Source organism: Pyrgilauda ruficollis, unplaced genomic scaffold (genome assembly GCF_017590135.1).
Source record: "Pyrgilauda ruficollis isolate IOZ18807 unplaced genomic scaffold, ASM1759013v1 scaffold86, whole genome shotgun sequence".
NCBI lineage: Eukaryota > Metazoa > Chordata > Aves > Passeriformes > Passeridae > Pyrgilauda > Pyrgilauda ruficollis.
This window is the reverse complement of record NW_024530599.1, coordinates 2,461,277-2,481,483: the sequence shown is the minus strand read 5'-3', so window position 1 is coordinate 2,481,483 and position 20,207 is coordinate 2,461,277. Positions and strand designations below refer to the sequence as shown.

Below are 20,207 nucleotides of genomic sequence, written 5' to 3'. Positions count from 1 at the left end.
CAGCCTGTAACTGGTCATTCAACAACACTGAAGCCAGGAAAAGAGAAAATTGCAGATCTCTTGCAAAAAGATTCTGTACATAAATGCTCCTTAAGAATGATCATTCTGTTTTCATGGATTTTTAAACCAAAAGTTACCTTATTTTCCAATGTTTTATATTTTTCGGAAGAACATAATTTTCAGTTCAACTTTAAAAAAAACCCAAAAAACAGAAGAAGCCAACACTGAAAGAGTAGTTGTTTCAAGGTCACCACTTAAACATGACCAGCCCCTAAGATTTACTCTTGAAATAGAAATACTGTAGGCTTAGAAAAGAACATTACAACTGACGAAAAAAATACTTTTGAGAAGTTTGCCATGATGTCTCAAAATAAATAGTTACAAGACTTAATCAAAGAAAAATAAGCATTGAGGAGCAGTGCTGTATCCCCTTGCATCCCCACAGGTGATTCTCTCTACAAAACTGGCACATGACATCAGAGGTGATCTGTATTTCTAACTGGCCTTTTACATTTGCATATATTAAAAAAAAATTACTTAAATCTCACAACCCAGTATACATCATGTTGAGTACCAATCTGATGACAAATTTGTGTTACAAATTCAGAATTGATCTGTCTAAAGAAGAGATGGCCATATCTAGCAACAAAAACTACAAGATACAGTAAGAATTTAGAGCCTAATCAGACTTCTGAAAATATAAGTGTTTATAACATATCAATAAGGTGTTTTGTTAGGAAGAAATTCAGTATATCAAGTAAAACATGGGACTTAATGAGCTTCCATTATTTCAATTTATCTATAAGCATTCCAAGCCTGCTAATATTTCAAGGTTCACAGCATTCTGGTTTATGATAAAATTAAATCATACAAAATCTACAAGCGCAGAAAATGGTCACAAGCTTTGTGAATGGATTTGAATGGGAGCAATTTTTAGAAATTAAGCTTCCTCTGTGCTACTTGGAAATGACAAAATAGATTTATTGATACAAAAAAAAATTGCTAAGGGTATGGCTTGTTTGCTTGCTTTTTTGTTTTTAAAGTTTAAATTGTGATAGGATCTCAATATTTTTAAAAAATAGTAATCTTTTAGAGTTGAACTGCTCTTTCATAACCCTTGAGCTGTATCAGGGAAAAGCTTTAAGAGTACTTTCAATAAATTCAGAGGTATAAGCATCATGAGTTCCCTCTAATATTGCCAGGCATAAATGGGTAAAGTCTCATGCCAAGTAATGTCTTGCTTTATGCTGGTATCCTGCAAATATGAAACCATATCAGAGTACAAATTTCTCTTGAATTATAGATTCTTGTTACTTCCTCTCAGGATGAACACCTAGCAGGTTATTGATCTGCTTCTGAAGGACACAGTGTTTATTATGTAGAAAACCACTGCTGGGCACAAGTGTGAGAAATTAATGATGGTTTTGTAAGTGTCCACACTGTGGTGCTGAACCAGTGGGGCAACTGTCAATCTATATGATAATGTATCCCAAAACTTCATAAAATCAGTGATGTGAAGAAGCATTGATTTTTGAGCTAACCAGGGTTTGTGAGAGAGTAAGGCTAAAAAGTTTACTGAAGTTAACACCTCTGTGTACACAACAGTTGCTTCATACTTGCGTGATGTTTTTTTAAAACAGCCAAACACACAGAAACTCTTCTCACAGAAACTCAAAATGAATTCCACATACTGGTTTATTACTTGCTTGCTGTTTGATCATGTTGTTCTTTCTCCTATTAATATCATTGTTAGAAACATGAAAAATGGATTTGCTGCACTGTATTTCCAATTACTGAATAATTCACTTATTATGGGGAGGAAAATGAAAAACAAGTGAACAGACTCATTCTTTTATCAGTCTGTGACAGTGTGTATAAAAGTGGGTTCTGAGATCATTATGTTTTCTTAGACAAAAGGTGTGACACACTGCTGCCACTGAAATGGAGACAACCACCTGCACAGAAGTGAATTCCTGCTACAGCACTGAAGGCCAATCATTCCATAATGCCAGAATTCTATTAGTCAGGTTGTTAATTTGAAAATATGCTCAGAAGCCTTAACGAAACTGTACTAAAATCAATGGAAGTTGTCATATTTTCTGTGAATGGTATTATTAAAAGGAAAAATCAATTAACCAGTCACTGATTCTTTTCAAAACACAGGCTTCCTTGTACAAACCATTATTAGGAAATGCACATACCCTCCTTAGTTTTGATGAAGAAATGTATCCTGCTATGCCTATGGAGAGGATATATAACTTCAAGATTCAATTTAAATCAACAAAAAAAGACTGTTGTTACAAACAAAATCAATTGCACTTTGCTGAACTTCTTCCTATCAACATATAAACCGTAATTTTGCCCTGTTTGCTTTGACAAGCAGTTGCTTGTGTTTCCAGAGCCTGGCACACCCACTTTGCTGAAACTAAGACAACTGTCAGTGCGTAAAGGGAGAAGCCCAAAAAAAACCACCTACAAAAATGCTCTTCTGAGAGGCACCCAACATGTATCAAACATAATTTTACCCCAAAATGCTTAGCAGAGAGCTTACGCTGCTGGAACAGTTGCTCTGAGGGTTGATGATGTTAAGGAGGTTCCTCTTCACCTCCTCAGAATGACAAGATCCAAACCCCTTTGTTTCTATTGTAACTAAGATGAGTTTGCACTTTCATCACCCTATAGAATGGAGGACAAATTCCTGCAAATCCTTTTTTACTATTTTCCGTCTTGAGTTCTTTAAAGCTATTTGAACCCAGAAAATTCCCCAGGTAAGAACTTGAGGGTGAGCCACACCAAGGACCTGAATTTGGATGTGTGCACCTGAGAGGACAGTGCTGAACACAGGACACTCAGACTCCACTTCTCCTGCCAGGCTGTTTGGTCACAAGTGACTGGTGCTGAGCCCAAAGTCTCATTTCTGTGACTTTAAACCACACTAAACACAAGTGTTCTACGCAATACAGAGATTTGTTTTCCAAAAGCCCCCCCCAGTACCAGTAATAAAGGAGAAAAAGAATTGTTTTTACAACTTCAAAACCATGGAAAAAATACCTAAAATTAAATCTGATTGTTACGAATTAGCATCATTGTTACAGCTATCAGCACATTGTGGATTATTAATATTACTTCAAGCTGTGTAGAAAAATCACATATAAAAACTATTTCTCTTTGGAAATTTCTTTCTGCTTCTCATCATTAAGTTTAATTTAAGATACTCGGAGCACAAACTTCTGTGACAGATTATGGCATGAAAAGTAAATTGTAAGATCACACATAATATCTATCATATGATGCACATATACTAGTTTCCTGATAGTGTTGCCAAAAAAACCCCAAAACTATTGTAAATGCAAGCAACACTGCAGCTTCCCAGGAGGAAAACCCTGGGCTAAGGGATTATGTTCAGAGAATGTGAATGCACACAAAACACGTTAAAAACCAGCTTTAGGCAAACTGGGAAAGTGCAAAGTTCACCTTTGAAAGCAGACTGGTGTATTTTTAATAAGTTAGGAATAGCAGATTAGGAATATACTGAAGCAAAACCCTACCGTTCTCCTCGTCTGACTTGTTCTCGTTGTCGGAGTCGGTGAGCGTGAGAGCCGAGTTCTCCCGGCTCGACAGGCCGGAGCTCCTCCTGGATTTGATGCCTCTGCCCCAGAGCCTGATGGCGTGCTCCGGGGACATCCCTCCCTCCGTGTCCGAGTCGTTGTCGGAGCCTGTGCTCAGGGAATAGCCCTGGTGCAGGATCCCTATGTCCGAGCAGTACCCGCTCCGGTGCGGAGACGGCTCGCAGATCCCCAGTTCTGCCAGGGTGAAGTTTGTTCCTAGAAGGACAAGTAAAAAAATAAAAGTTAAGTCATTTAAAAAGCTAGGGGATTTATTTTCAGCTTGAACATATCAGATCTCTTTTTAATTTTGCTCAGTTCTGCTGTATACCAATGAATTACTTACAGAACTCTCTGGTGCAATGGTATAGCAAGACTTAACCTTGAAAATATTGAACGTATCTAAAATGGATGAAATATACAAAACAAAGGTAGGAAAGGTCTCTAAATTTTAGGCTACTATTTTGCCCTCAAATAATTAACCACTTAATTAACATGAACCTCATGACAAGTGCTAATGACATGACCTGCTTTAGTGTGTATGTAACCTCATATTTGTAGGACAGAGCATGAGCTTTGAAGTCATCCATCTGATTACTCAAAAAGAGATTTTTTTTTAAATGAAGGTCATTTTCACATACACAAGTCATTCTCAGAGACAGTGAAAGAATGCAAATCTATCAGTGAGGAAACATGGAACTTTGTCACCAATTTGATATTTACATTTGGCGCAACTGGTAATTTAATATCTGCTAAAGAAACCAAGACAGACCTTACATTGTAACTGTTTTCATTTTCCCCTATATTCCAGAAGAAAGAATGAATCGATACCAAAATCAGGAGGTCATTTGGTTTAAAGGCAAAACTTTCTGAGACAATGTCAAAACACGTGACCTTTAGCAGTTAATAACGACTCAGTGGACAAAATCTTATACATTTTTAAAGCACACAGAGGCCCCCAGGGTTCTCAGAAAGTCCAGAGCTGCCGCCTGATTTCTGCTTATGTACTTGTTTCCTACAGTAATGAACAGGGCAGTAAAAAAATAAAGGGAAATATTCACTGGTCTCTAAGGCTTTCAAAGATTTTGAAAAGCAAAGTAATTTGAGCTTCATTGCATTGGGTTAAAAACAAAAACCAGACTGTATTTGCTGGCAATATAACTGCTAATTATTTAACTAACTCCTTAATTCACAGGGAAACCAGATCTGTGGTCTGTGTTTCTAAAACAGTAGTTTTATTTAGCCCAAAATCTGTTTCTATTTTTTCCTCATCCTCTACATATTTGTCAGGATGAAGCTAAACAATGGAAGTTCATACACTAAATGAAACACACAAATGTATTCTATTAATAAAGAAGGTAACTAGATTTTTAAGTATTAGAACTTCTTTCTCAGATTAGCCATGAAAGCTCATAGAGTTTTAAATCCATCTGGCTCCCCTTTCTGTATCAGCTCTCTCCAGTCTCATATCTAACTACCAAAGCACATTTTGGATAAGGGGCGTGTGCACACGTGTAAAATGTAAAACTTGGGCCCAGTTTAAATTTATTCCTGAAGCTCATCAGTTAAAGGAAGGGGATGGATTTCTTCTGGAAGCCTGACCTATGCCCTCAGCCAGCAACGACCAGGCTTGGGTGTGGCTCTGTCACCCTGAGGTCCAACAGCCCCATGGTGACACCATGGCCACAGCCAGGGGAAGAATTCTCACCAGACAACGCTTCTCAAGAAATGCAACATTTAGTGGCAAAAGAATATAGAAAGTCTGACATTTAAAAAGCCAGCTCCAAATTAACCCAAACCCTTCTAGTTAGGAGCATATTTTTTCTGCCTTCTAGTATTTAATGTAGTAATCAGAAATTTAGTGGTTTAGACCAAGGAACTCAACAGTCCTAAAACTGAGCTGCTCAAGTGCACTTCAGTCTAGAGATTTTTTGCTTAGCCCTTAATTGACTAAAATCTGAGGAAAGGAAGATGGAAATACTACAGATATATTCTCTAGACCTTTTCTTATTCTGGACCATGTTCTCCTGCATGCCTTGTTTTCCTAAAATAAAACTGTCCACGAGTCTTGAATGACATATGAACTGCTTCCACTAACATATTCTTCTCTCATTTACTCAGCCATTACTGCACATTAAGGTACTAATGCCATCGCTAGACCACCAGCAGACCTTGTATATTCACCCTTGTATATTCACATAGAGGATAAATAAAATCTGGATGCACAGAAATAATTTGTCCCGTCATTCACAGAATAAGCCGAGTTGGAAGGGGATCAGAGTCCAACTCCTGGCCTTGCACAGGACAGCCCAACCTTCACACCATGTGCCTGGGAGCATTGTCCGAGCACCGCCTGAACTCTGTCAGGCTGGTGCTGTGACCTCTTCCCTGGGGACCCTATTCCTGTGCCCAACCTTCCCCTAGGTGAAGAATCTTTTTCTAATATCCAACCTAATCCTCCTGAAACAACTTCAGGCCATTCCCTCGGGTCCTGCCATGGCTCACCATAGAGAAGAGATTAGTGTCTGCCCCTCCTCTTCCCCTCACAAGAAAGGAGACTTTCTGTACCTTGCTGTATATGGAACAAGGTCTCTCCTCATTCTCCTCTTCTCCAAGAGACCAAGTGCCCTCAGCAGCTCCTCACATGGCTCCCCCTCGAAGCCCTTGCCCATCCTGGCTACCCCGCTTTGGGCACCCTACTATTACTTTGCAGATGAAGTATAGTCTCATAAAAGATAAAAAAATACCAAAATCATTCCATATCCACTCAGCCTGCCAGAATACTCCATGTATTACATATATATATATATATATATATATGAAATGGTATATCATACTGCTGATGACAAAGTTCAGTAAGAACAACCCAGCCTGCCTTGCCCCAGTGCCAACTCAAAGCACAGCACTCATGAACTGCAGAGAGGAAAGGCAGGCACAGCCTGGCCTGGGCTAAAGGCTTAGTGTTTCCTTCAAGGAGTATCATCCTTACAGCTCTGTTGCTAGTGGGAGCCCAGCTATAGCAAGACCTGGTAGGGGACAAGCAGGGCAGCAGTGCCACTGCTTGCCATGCCGTGGCCAGTCTGACTGCTCTGCTGTGTGCCCACAGACAGACGTGGGGCCACAAGCCAGACTGCACTGCCAGCACGAGCAGGCAGGCCACGGTGGCTTCTTACAGTGTGAGACAGCACCCCCTAACCTGGGGCTTGCAGGGAGCTGAGAGGAACTGAACTGCCCCTCCCTGCAATGCCACTTGCAAAGCCGGACTGAAATGTGCAGGCAGAATCCATTCTTGCACACTGAAAGCTTTTTTTCACATTCTTGTAGCATCTATTACTTTGCTGGTGAAACTAAGAGAAAAGAGATAGATAACGTTGGATCCTTATTGGTGGAAAAGAAAGAAACTTCTTTGCCTTGAAGAACACAGCACCAAAAATAGAAAGTCACAAGGTTTTTGCTTTTTCACATGAAACAGAGCTTAGTGTCTCCATCCTCAGTCCCTTCAGCCCCTCCTGCAGAAACCACTAGATGGTTTTCATTAAAGGAAGGCAGTTAAACTCAGCTGCTCCCTTAAGGTGTACATAATCTCTCATATAAAAACAGATCAGCAGTATTCTAGTTTAGCAGTGTAATATAATGTTATGTACTTGATCATCATTGCCCATAATCTACATGCTGTGAATAGTCTCTCAATAGAATAGATGTTTTCCTTTAAATGAGGACATTACTTCTATTATCTCTTTAGTGCACTTCCTTGTACAGAAATTTACTGTTTCAGTTATTTAGGATATAAACACTTACTAACAGTGTGTTGAATTCAATGATGTACTACTGTATTCATTATCCCTGCTAAGTCTAGAAAGCATCACCATTTAAGCAAAGGTTACGTTCACCTAACCCCTAGGCAAAGGTCTCATTTGGCTGATCACAAACTGCATGAATTGCCCCTCTGAAGATTAATCTAATCCAGCTGTGATAGCTACAAGATGCCTCAGAGGAAGATCTCTGAAACCAGTAATGCACAGATAAGATAAATTTGCCTTCAACACGACATCAAGTTCAAGACTGGGCTAAGTCTAAAATCAAAAGAATAAATATAATTCACAGTCTTTGCTACTACAATCTGTTACAGAAAGTAAGAATAACAAAAATATATTGATTTAAGACATTCCATCCTTTCTCAAGTTTTTGTTATATTCACAGCTATAATGATTCTGCTGGCAGGAGTTCCACAATTTAGGTCTAATCTCTGGAAGAGGTCTCTCTTTTTAAAAAACCTCTGATGCACATTTAATTTTGCTCAATTCTTTATAAATTCAGTCTGCTCTGGTCCCTTTTGCAGCAAACTGACTAGAAGCAGCAAACGGAAATGTTTGTGCACGTTGGAATGTGTGGTTTGAATGTAAAGTTCACTTCCTAGTTCCTCCTATCAATGACAAGAATTCTTTGACAGTCTTTTATTAACTGCCTTGCTCCTTTCTGACTCTGATGCCCATGCTGGGCTGCTCTTGGCTGGGATAGAGTTGATTTTATTCTCTGCAGCTGGTATGGGGCTGTGAGGGTCCAGCTATTGCTGAGCAGTTCTTACACAGGGTCAGGGTGTAAAAACTCTCTTTTCCTCTCTATCCCACCAATTGTATTTCTGGCACCACCTTATGGAGATGAACCTGATTTCGATGATATTCTGGCTTAGGGAAAACTATACATTTATGGCTTTTTCCTCAAGTGCTCATGTTGATTAAAGACAAAATCAGATTTGAGAAGACAAGAGGATGGAGCTAGGTAGCAAGCATGACAATTTATTATCTACGCCACACAGCCCACATTGAAATGCAACCCTTCAGGCTAACACTTTACTTTCTTAGCCAATCCTTCCAACTTTTCCAAGCTCTAAGGAATGGTAAAAGAAGCACAGCTTCATTTGTTATAAAGGGATGTGTTATTCCTACTATTCCTGTCCATTCTGAAACCTGAGGGAGACAGATGTATGCAATTCTGTAAGCAATTGCTCTGCTCTCCTCTGTGCTTCACCCTTCTGTGCTCTCCCTGGGTGCATTTCTCCTCCTTCTCCTTGCTGATTAAGTGCCAGCAGAAAGAAAATTCCAGGCTGAGCCTCCCATATTATTCTCTGTCAGGCAGCAGAAGGCTGGGAAAGCTCTGCTCAGAGCTGACCTCGTGGGCCAGCAGCACCTCCTGGGCACACCTGAGAGCTCCCAGCACTTCTGCACTCAGACTCCAGGAAATCTGTCAGATGTCAGCAGAGATGCACAGACAGAGGGGAAAGATTCCCAGACTTGGAATCTCCCATTCAAAGCATGGAGATACCTTGGTTTAACCAACAAAGTCATTGTAGGCGACATGAAGGATTTTCTCCAGCATCCATCTTAGAACCTGCCCCTGTCCAGTCTCCAAACAAGCCAACCCCAAGAGACTAAAATTCAGTTCCTGTTACTTCTTCCTTTAGAAGCAGCAGAGAAAGAACAGAAAGTGAAGCCTCATGGCAAATCGTGAAGTTCTTGTAAACTCCCCAGCTCTGGTCCAAACACTATCAAAGTAATAGTGGGTTTTGGAGGTGGTGGTTGGGATTGTTTGTTTTTTCGGGTTTTTTAATAGAAATTTATGAAAAAGAGTGCATATATTTTCTATTCCCAGCCCTGAAATGGATCAAACTATGGAATAATTTTGTTAAATGCCTATTTTCTTTTAAGAGATAGTGAATTTCTAAATAAAATCCATCACAGAAATGCAAGAAAATATTAGGAATTTCTGTGTACTTTAAAGTGATAGCTAGCATAAAGAAATCTGAAATAACTATTTTCCATTTGTTTTTTTATGTTAACCAATCTGCTCAACCTGATACTATCTCCTGTCACAGAAGCATAATGTTTTCCTATGAAGGAATAACAACTACAGATCCATGGACAATGCAAACTTGGAAAAGTAGTCAGTTTCAAAGACAATATAAGGAAAGAATGAAATGCAATCCCAAGAGATAAGAGCTATTGTTTAGTATCTGTATTGACTATGCATGCTTGCAATGCACACTTAAGCTCATTTGCCACACGGCAGTGCAATAATTAAACCATGGTTCCCCAGAATTTAAAGTCAGTTTTCACCAATAAAAAAAAAATGTCATTTTTGTTCCAGTCTACCTCAGAAGATTTAGGTCTGCTGTTGTTAAAGTATTTTCAGTTGTGTAAGAAAAGGACAGTGAGTTCTCCTTGATTTCCAGTTGACTCTCTCTCTCTCTCTCTCTCTCTATATATATATATATATATACACACAAAGTACTTTTTTGATAAAATCACTGTATGGCTGTTTATCTTCACTGATACACTAATCTGAGTTCAATTATTAAGAAAAAGCACTACAAAAATCTGCAGTAAACAACCAGCAGATAAATGAGCTGTTGATACTTTGCTGAATTAATGTAAAGCCTTTTCCTTATTTTTATACTCTTAAATCAAGATTTTAAAAGTGACAAAAGATAAAGCACTGTTCATGACTTGATAAATAAACTGTGCTCTCAAGAAACAGCAGAAGTCAATGGTAATAAGCTTTCATACTTCCATGACTGTTTAATTGGGAATTCTCAAAAAACCTGAATCAGCTGTCAACACAGACAAAACCTTAATTATTTCTCCCTACCTTGCTTCACAAGCTGAGAACACGGCTACTCTATATTTTATGAAGGTCCCCAGGCACATATAAAGATTTCTGAGCACTAGCAGCTGTCAGCTCTTTAGTCAGAAGGTGCTTCTTCACTGTAAATACCATGTCACTTAGAAATAACAGTAATGTAAATTGTAACCTGTACACTAGAATAAAAAGTTTAAACCATTACTCGGCTGAGAACTTGTGGTTATATTCTGAATGATGTTGCTCCTAACATGCTATAGCAAAGTTACCAGCCTTTAACTCTGCATTTCTAATCCTACTAGAGCATCATCAGTAGACCAATATGAATGACTTTGAGGACTGAGAAAATAATTCACCTAAAATGAAGAGGTTCCCTAATAAATCAAACATTTTGAACTGAGAGGCACATCAATTTAAAAAGTCACATAAAAAATCCACATAAACTTCATGCCAAACTTGGAGAATAATGAAATTAAAATTACTTGAGCACTATAATTTTGGAGTAAAAGATAAATATCTTATAATCAGGTATCAAAAGAAACAGATTAAACTCTTTGGGAAGTTTACCTCCAAACAACCACATCTTCTTTTATTCACCAATTGTCTTCATTATATGAGATCAGGAAACATCTGTATTTATTTGACTGAATTATAAACTGCTTTCAGCTTTTCACTTTTAATCCTAGCTAAATAATTAGTTATTTTCATCAGCCAGTCAGTTGTGGTGTTATGAATAAATCAGTTGGCACCAATCCAGATGATGACTGGTCCTGAACTTTGCTATAGACAAAATACAAACCCTTAATACAGGATTTCTTTCATTCTACCAATGAGTACTGTTTGCACACTGCACATACAACCCCAAGCATACAAACACAGGGATCTGCCTTGCTGGCACACCCAGAGCTTGCAACAGCACTGCAGAGCCACCAGCTCCACTGCCGGAGCTCATGGTCCTGCCAGGCATCTGAGGACCCGTGGAGGAAGAATATGATCTCCTCCCATGCACCTCTTTTCCTTCCCTACCTTGTGGTGTTTTCCGGGCAGTCACAACATGCTGCTGTTTGATTTTGTTTTCCTGGTCCCTGTGCGCCCACGCTGAACACCGAGGTTTCAGCCTGTCGCACTCAGCAGTGCTGGCAGGCACGGGCTGTTCCAAGTTCTCTTCCCACCTCAGCACCCCAACTCCCCTTGGTTAATGAAAACTGCTTCTCTATTTCATCTACACTTCTGTGTCTCAGTGGTTTAGAATTTCAGTAGCAGTGTTTTAATTTAGACTACTTTTCCCTTCTTCAGTGAACAGAGAAGATTTGTGTTATGTGCCAATAACCAGGTTATAGACACTGTTTATTCAAACTTTCTGCTCTTTGAAACTACATTTTGTTCTATAAAACTCCATTGGAACAATAGGGCCAGTTGTTGCACTTCTGTTGTCCTTTCCCTCTCACTTTTGTCTCAGATGTGAAGGACTGCCAGCACTGACTTTATTGGTTAATAATAGAGGGACATGCAAGTGTGCCAAAGAGTGAGTCAAGCTCCTACCATCACTCTGCGTTAAGTTTAACAGGTGGCAGTGTGCAATCCCCTGAAGAGGAATTATCAAGATATCTCAATTAGAACAACAATTTTGTCAAATAATCTTTTATGTATGGGAAAATGTTGACCCTGATTTTCACAAACTGACCTTAAAAAGAATGATCTTCCTCTACTAGATCGAATATTCTACACAAGAAGCAGTTGTAATTAAAAAAATACTGCACTTGTCTGTCACTTAGTTCTGCATTAAAAATTTTTCAGCCTAACCCCAAAATCTTTGTGAGGCATTATTTTTAAGAGATAATACAGCAAATACTACAAAATCAGACCAAAATTTCGTTGATTTGAAAGAGAGTTACTGTGCAGGCTGTGTTATCTGACTATTTTTAACACACACGTCATCTCAATTCCTAAGTGCCTTTACTTGCTTCATAAGTGCCTTGCAGATCAGGTGAAATGATAAATTCACATCTCACTGATAAAGGTCAAGTACGCCTAGACATCATACGATTACATTATTATTTTTTTATTTATCATCATCATCATTATTATTTTTGAGTTTGCAGACTCCAATTATAGAACTCTTCGGATTTAGCAAGAGAGATTAGATTGGATTATTCATTAATCCTCCCACTAGTTCACACTTTTCAGCCTACCAACATTTTGCAAAGAAGCATTTTAGGCTAGTTCACATAATTCCCTTTTGCTTATATGGGAGCCACAGGCAGCTCTGAACCTTAAATCTCTGAAAGGGAGCATGGAGTATGTAAGGACAGCACCAGAGAACAGGGATGGGAAAAAACCCTCTCCTCCCTGCTGCTTACAGGATGCTTTGGATGAGAGCTTGTCCATTCTGCTGCCAGACTCTTCACCCATGACGTGAATACTGACAGCAGCACTGCCTGGTACTGTTGGATGTCCCTTGCCTGTGGCCTTGCAGTCACTGCTTATCAGAAAAAATTCTGTTCTTAATTACCGGTGTGATAGGGCACATGAGCAAAGCTGGCCCGTGGCCTCAGGTGGCTTAAGCCACCATGACAGGCTCTGGATGTTCAGATTTATCCATCACTTTCAGACTGATGAACTCTGATTCGGCTGAGCATGCCAGCACCTCTATTTAAATTTCAGATTTGTGGTTCTCAAAGGCATTGCTTGCTCTATTTTCTTTTTTGTTATCTCTTGAAAGACTTCAGAACAGAGAACAGGCATACATGTCACAAAACTACCCTTGGATTTAAGTTCTTCTACAACTTACTTTTGTTATGGGAACTGAACACAGAAAAAGTTTTATAGTGCTTTGGGGTCTTTTTTTGCATAGCTTTTGTTTTGTTTTGTTTTTTGTTTTTTTTTTCATTTTAAACTGGAAATTTGGTGAACAACATGCATGGATATAGAATCAAGGAGAGAACAGTTTAATCCTTGAACAGGAAAGCCTCCATCCAAAAGAGTGAACAAATCCAAAAGTTTCTAAGGATTTCTGACCTGGAAAGTCACAAAAGAAATCTATAGCTAAAGTAATCAGAAGCGTACAGTTGAGATGTGCTGTGGTCCTCTAAATTATTTTAGGGATACCTTTAAGAAGTCTAAAGCAGGAACCCACAAACCAAGTCATTCAAATTCAAATATGTTCTCTGCAAGGGGAAAAGATAACTTTAGTTTAAAGAATTTTTGGCAAAAATCAAGCACCGAACTAGTGATATTCCTTTTAATCCTTCTTAATATTACTTATATGTAAGAACACATTTGAAAATGAGCTTGGAAGCGAAGCTGCTTTCCAGTTGAATGCAGGCTAGCATGCACAGACAGCACGGCTCACCCAGGTAAACACGGCCCTGCCCAGAAGGGCCGGGCTGCACTGGCTGTGCTCCACCTCGCACGGCTCCCTGCACCAGCCACAGCCAGCCACAATTAGTAAAGCCTGACCTGAGAGCACTGGTAGCAGAACATTTGCGAACAGGAAACTGGAACAAGCACCACAAGGCATATGGGCTCTTCTAACTAACCCAATGGAGCTAAAGGAAAATGAGAAAAACATTGCCATTTGGTTTCCATTTTACCTAAAATTAAGGAGTTTAATTTTGGACCTATTTAACAATACTCGCCTCTTCAGAGTCCCACTGCAGGCACAGCACACAGCAAGTGGGTAATACTGCTCAAAATTTGTTTCCATTGCAGACTAATGCCACCGCTTTTTTAAAATCAGCTTTTAACATTCCTGTTATCAGGAAATGCCCTTTTTAGAGGGGAAAAAGAAACCTACACCAGCCTGCTCCTATGAATGCCTCAAGCATTCTAAATTAGCAGTGAGAATCCTGTGGATACCACATACTCTCATCTTAAGAGCAGATGTGGCACTGTATAGTTTTGGTATTAAGTACTGCCAAGGTTCCTTTCAAGCAAAGAACTATTTATCTACTTAACACAGAACATAACCAACTTTTGTAAGTTTCATATATTACATTTATTTCAAAATGCTTGGCATTATTAATCCTTTTTATATTGTTAATATAAAGATTCTGCTTCAAAACCCCAGAAAGTTTATTTTTTTCCTCTCTTTTTTGCGTTGCATGCACTGATGAACTAGCCTGCTCAGCAAGCATTTAACAGATTAGACACTTGAACATGGTTTCAGGCAATGCTCTCTCATGTTTCTGCGTATTGCCTGATAAACACTTCAAAGTAAACCGCTCATAAATATGAAATGAAAAGCCAAGAAGTCGTTATGCACAGCTTTGAGATACAAATCTCTTTATTCCCCTCTGAAGTGGAATTTGATTGACATAATGAGTCATAGATCCTGTCCAGGGACACACTGCCTTATCCCCTTTTCCTCAGGAGACAGGGAGTCTTTAAAGAAATCCACTTCAGAACTTTCTGACAGACAGCTCCAGGAAAGTTGAATACTACACAAATGTATTATTTTGTATTAATACCTACCTTAACAACTGTGACATGTGTCAAAGATTGACTCCAAAGCCCCAACATCTAACCCTGTTACAGGAGGCCAAATCCGAGATGTCCGTTCTGTCTCATTACCACGGACACAGTGACACGGGGCCACAAAGGAGAGCTCCCAGAGCCACAGGGGCTGTGCTGAGCTAGGCTCTGTCCTGTGCTCAGCCCCAGGGCCCCTCTGTGAGCCTGGGCAGCAGCAGCTCCATCCCCAGCAGGCAGGAGCAGCTGGCTCCTGGTGGAGCTTCACGAGGAACAGGCGAGCCCTTGAGCCGCTCCATGTCAGAGCGTGGCACTTTCCTTTTCCTTTTCCCCTTCCTCTTCCCCTGGGATTGGCCCCAGGAGCGGCAGCAGAACTGCACCCTGCACTGCTGGCACAGCCCCTCCCACCCTGGGGCCGGAGCAGAGGGGGCTGCCAGGGATGCTCCCACCCGAGGAGCCGCACATTGCTGTGACCCTCATTAGAAGGCAGATTTATCAGGTACAGACCCCCACAGTCATTTCCTACAGTTCACAGGTCCGTGCTGTGAAGGAAATTAAGACTTTCATGTGAGAAGGAGCAGTTAAAACCATCTAGCCTGAAAAACCTCTGAAATGCTAATTTGGATATTGCTGGTAATAAATGATACCCATATGAAAATGACAAAAACTATGTAATTGTTGGTCATTGCTATTCCACAAAATGTCTATTCCAATAAAAGTCAAGCTTTAAGCCACCACAGTGAAACTGCTGATCAGTAGTCCCATAAACAAAATTATAGTGCAATAAATTGCTACCCTACAATGTTATATTCACAACCTGCATTTGTAGTATTTGTGGAGGTTTTTAGAAGGAATCCAGAAAATATCTGCCTAAATTAAGATGCAACTTCTGGCACTTGATTTGCTAGCCATGCTGTATACATTAAATTATCCATCGTTACTGGCTTTCATTAGTCTCTACTCCCTATGAAATAATCATACACAAAGTACACAAGATCCACCACTCACAACTTGGCTTTCTTTTGTTAGTGGTAGTGCTATTATTGGTGTTATACATGAGTCATTCACATGATTTATACAATAATACATACATCATTAAGATTTAAAAGGCAACAGTAAAAAATTAGCTTAATTTGTGGTGTTCAAAATGCACTCAAATTTTTTTTTATGTTGCCAATAAAAATGAAAGGCTAATATCTACAAAAAGCACACAGTAAAACAATGAAATGGAGAGAATAATAACTATTAAGATGGCTGAATTCATATTACATGTAAATAATGAAACATTAATGTCTAATTTTGCAGAAAAAGGCTGAAAGGGAGATTTAGAAGCTTAAGATGATGAAAAAACCACAATGTGGTATTGCCCTCCACCTACAAAGAACATCTCTGTCTCTTCTCAGTCACTGAGATTACTCAGACATTGTTCTTCCCTCTGAAATGTTTCTTGTTAAAAACTTTTACTGTTGTTATTTATTATTTGCAAATTACAAACACATTTGGACCCTGCTATATTGTGAGCACTCTTCCTTAGACATCTTAATGGCCTGCCCTGGCTTCTCTAACCACTGGTAAGCAGTAAAGATTTACATCAAAATACAACAACATGAATTGCAACAAATATCGAGCAAAATGGGCAAGTGCTTGGGAAAGTCCAGAAGTAAATCAAATCTTATGACTCTGAACAGGCATTCTCCCATTTTGCAATTTTTGATTATAGATTGCCCTATGTAAATTACAATTTTTTTTCCCAAATCGCAACTTTTTGTAACTATTTTGAATATTTGTGAAGAATCATTACCATACACAGAACTAGGGAATTATGGCCAAGTACCTTGGCACATATCTGAAAAAACTGTCACACCCAAGTATTAATTTTAACACATGTATTATTCCAGTGTTGATGGATTGCCAAATGAAAGGCAAATAAGGCATCCAAAATATTCCAAATTACTCAGTCTTCACAGGTCTTCTGCAGCCCTCACAATTCTTACACAATCAATATTACACATGTCAGTAAAATTACTTAAAAAAATGAACTAGAACTTAAATACCCTTTTTAATGATAAATATCTTAGAATAAAGCATGTTTCTATAAACTAATGTTATTGTAAGAGATGAGACCACAGTTAGTGAGCTTTCATTACAAGATGTGAAATATTTGGGGAGGGCTTCAGGCAGCATTAGGTATTCTGATGAGGTGAACAAGCACAGCTGCCACGCACCCCCTTGGCTCTGTCAGCCTCCTCAGCACACAGAAACCAAGTGGTCACTGGGAAAGGAGCTCCTCAGAGATCTGCAATTGCTGCTTGACCTGCAGCTGAAAAGCAAGTGCTTTGCTCACTAGATCTATTAGCCCTTTGACTTCATTCATTCACTGGCTGATATAAATACATTGCTAAAGTCAGTGATTAATTCAATTTCTCTGGTGAGAGTGCTAAATTCTTGAAGCCTCTAGAATGACTATCCATGGAGGTTCCAAAACATAACTGGAACATATCTAACAAAACATATCTATCATGTGTAGTTAGAAATGTGGCAAGGGCCACTGAGTTGTTGTTTCTTTTTCCCTCTTCAACTTCTCTCCCAGAATAACCTTTTCTTGCTGCACCATAGTTTCATGTAACATAGACACCAAACTGATCACCATCTCTATCCATTTTTATTCAGTCATCTTTGTGCTGGAAGCCTGTTCAATAAATCAACATCTTTCCATTTCTTTCCTGTGCTTTCCAGGTCTGACATCAACACAACAGCTGAAACAGGAGTTTACCGTTCTCCTAAAGGAACAAGGCTTCCCTCAGCTTAAGGAGTCAGACAACCTCAGAGAGAGGAAGAAACCCCAAACCACCTTTGCACACACTGCTGAATTCTCCCCTGGACAGAACCAACAGATTTTTTAAGTTGTCTAAGATGTCAGTGTGTAACAAGGAGTCTGGAAAGCATTCTGACAAAAACAAGGGGAATCTGACCTGACAGTCCATTGCTTTTACATGAAAAATGCCATCTTTTTTCCTTCTGTATTTCTGATCTATTACATATTGGCATCTTCTGATCCAAGTATGGCACTGTGATGAAAACACTGTACAAAGCAAGTTTCCAAACTAGAAACAGAAGTTTCTTTCCAATCATGTGGACAATTTTCTTCATTTCTAATCAGACAGAGAATATATAGAGTCAGTTTTGTAAATTAGGGTTGTGTTAATCAAACAAGGACCTCATAGCTGGATACAATGGAGTAAACAAACCCAAATTTTGGAAATGTTTCTAAAGGCTTCCTTCCCTGCTTAAGTCTCATTCTGAGAAAAGAAGGAATACCTTTACAAGTATTACAATGAATTCTAGCTTTGCATGCTGGAACTTACACATGTAAGAGACAGGCCCTATCTGCTAGTTCACTCATCTCAGTTGCCTTCAGCTTTGGTTCCAAACACCAAAAATACACTAAAAATGCCACTAAACCCCACAGAACTCTGAAAAATATGCAAAGGAGAGTATTTCACTTTTGAAGGTGCGGGTAATGCTGACGTTCATTTTCAGTGCACACAGAACAGTTGCAGCTTAGTCCTAAGAAATGAGCAAGAGCATTTTCAACTCATGCATATGCTTATATTTACAAACAAATTCTTCCCATTTATGCCAATTGCTAAAAATTATTAATTTAGCTAAAGATTTCCAATAAAAAGTCAAACATTCAACAATCTTGTAAGTCCAAGCTTGTTTGAAAGCTGGCAACAAATTGGAAGGATATGGTGTTGAAGTCAAACTAAAAAAAAAATTAAAATATAGATAACTATATATATTTCTTTGTTTGCCATTTTCAACAGTGACACACATTTTCTAGTACCTTCAGCTCAGTGAACAATTAGATGTGGGCAGAAGAAGCTTCCTTGGAGGAGCTGCACTGCACAGCTGCCTGAGCAATGGCCAACAACAACCTGAGCTCCCATCACTCGAAGGCTGCCTTCTGACAGCCTGCATTTCAGTGATGGAAAGCATGATCCTTCCTACACAGTATGCACTGCACTATGCATTTAGTCCTTGGAGAGCTTTCAGAATGAAAAGACCATAATTATTACTACCATCATTATTATTAATGAAAAATACACATGTAAAATTAGGTTTCGAACACAGTGTTTTATAGCCCCTATTTGTCTCTGTGGACACAAGCCATAATGGCTTTAACAGACCTTTAACACTCACTGACTAATTAATCTTTACACTCAGGACCCAGCACTGAGTTTTATTCAGTGAGGAGCAGAAAATAGCATCTGTGGATTGGGCTTGCAAGGTCCACTGCATGAATAAATTGACAGGCTACAGGAAGAGTTGGCATTAAACAGCTCCTCTCCTCCCCTCAGTACTCCTGTAAGAGCCTTCACCAGCCACTGAAGCTTCTCTTCACAAACTCCTCACATACAATTTATTTCCTGAAGTGACTCTTTCAACCTTACAGGGACTCAGTCTTCCAAGTACGTTGACACTGATAGAAAAAAAAAAAATTACAGGGACTAGATATCACTTTAAAATAGAACTGCATTCCCTACACAACCAAAGTATGCACCAGAAAATTCAGTTTGACTATGGAGAGCACAAACGAACCATACAAATTAATAGACCTCAGCAATTTGTCAGAAAAACCTTTAGGCTTCCATTTCCAACTCAGACAGGTTCTAAATATTAAAAAGCACAAAGAAATATTCTGGAAAAAGAAAGCACAAAGAGAAAATACACCACACAATTTCTTAATAGAATAAATTCAATAATAATAATTTCTTAATAGAATAAATTCTTTGCTCCTCTTAAAAGAATTTTAAAGGTATTGTAAAAGAATAAGCATATAAGGGTAAATTTCCCTCAGCTCATTTGCATGACACAGTTATAGTCAATATAGCCTACCCAGATTCCTGCCTTACTTTTGCTGTAAAGCCAGGAAACCAGAACACCATCTTCAGTTACAAAAAATAAAGTATGTGTTTACTAGTCAAGCCCCAGTGGTAGAGACTTCATCAAGATGACATTACCAAGTATTCTGATTTTTTCCCAGTATAGGTAAACCCTGGTAACACTATGAAATTCCACATCATGGTATCTGTTTCATTCTAAGAAGCTAACTTCAAGAACAGCTTAATCCATTTTTTCTATACATAAAATGGCATTAGGAACCAAGCCTTGTGAGCTGCAGCACAGTCAGCAGCAATGATAGTACAGCACTCATTTTGAGAGTCAAAAAAACCCTCCCTAGGCTGCTACTTCAGCCAGGAAGGTCACAGATGAGTTATGGTGTATTTCTTACAACAAAGCATTTATTTCTCTGTATGCCTGTAGAGATAATACTTGTCAGATTAGCTCTTTTTCTTTGGAATTCCTCACCACTGGTGTAGCGAGTCTGTGTTTCCCAGCAGAGGGCTATTAATTAAAGTCCAGTAGGACTCAAATCTGAGCTTATTAATGGTTGGATGGACCCAAGTAAAAATACATCTGCTCCCACACCTC

General features: G+C 39.1%; 1 protein-coding gene across 4 annotated transcripts in view; it reads right to left on the bottom strand.

The window, feature by feature from the left end:
- The window catches only part of TENM2 (teneurin transmembrane protein 2), a 479,299-nt gene that overhangs the window by 440,365 nt on the left and 18,727 nt on the right, over positions 1 to 20,207 (bottom strand). For all 4 annotated transcript variants that reach the window (XM_041488023.1, XM_041488020.1, XM_041488021.1 and 1 more), the window contains exon 2: positions 3,549 to 3,824. In XM_041488023.1, coding sequence (XP_041343957.1) covers positions 3,549 to 3,824 — 276 coding nt within the window. The remainder of the gene's footprint in view (positions 1 to 3,548; positions 3,825 to 20,207) is intronic.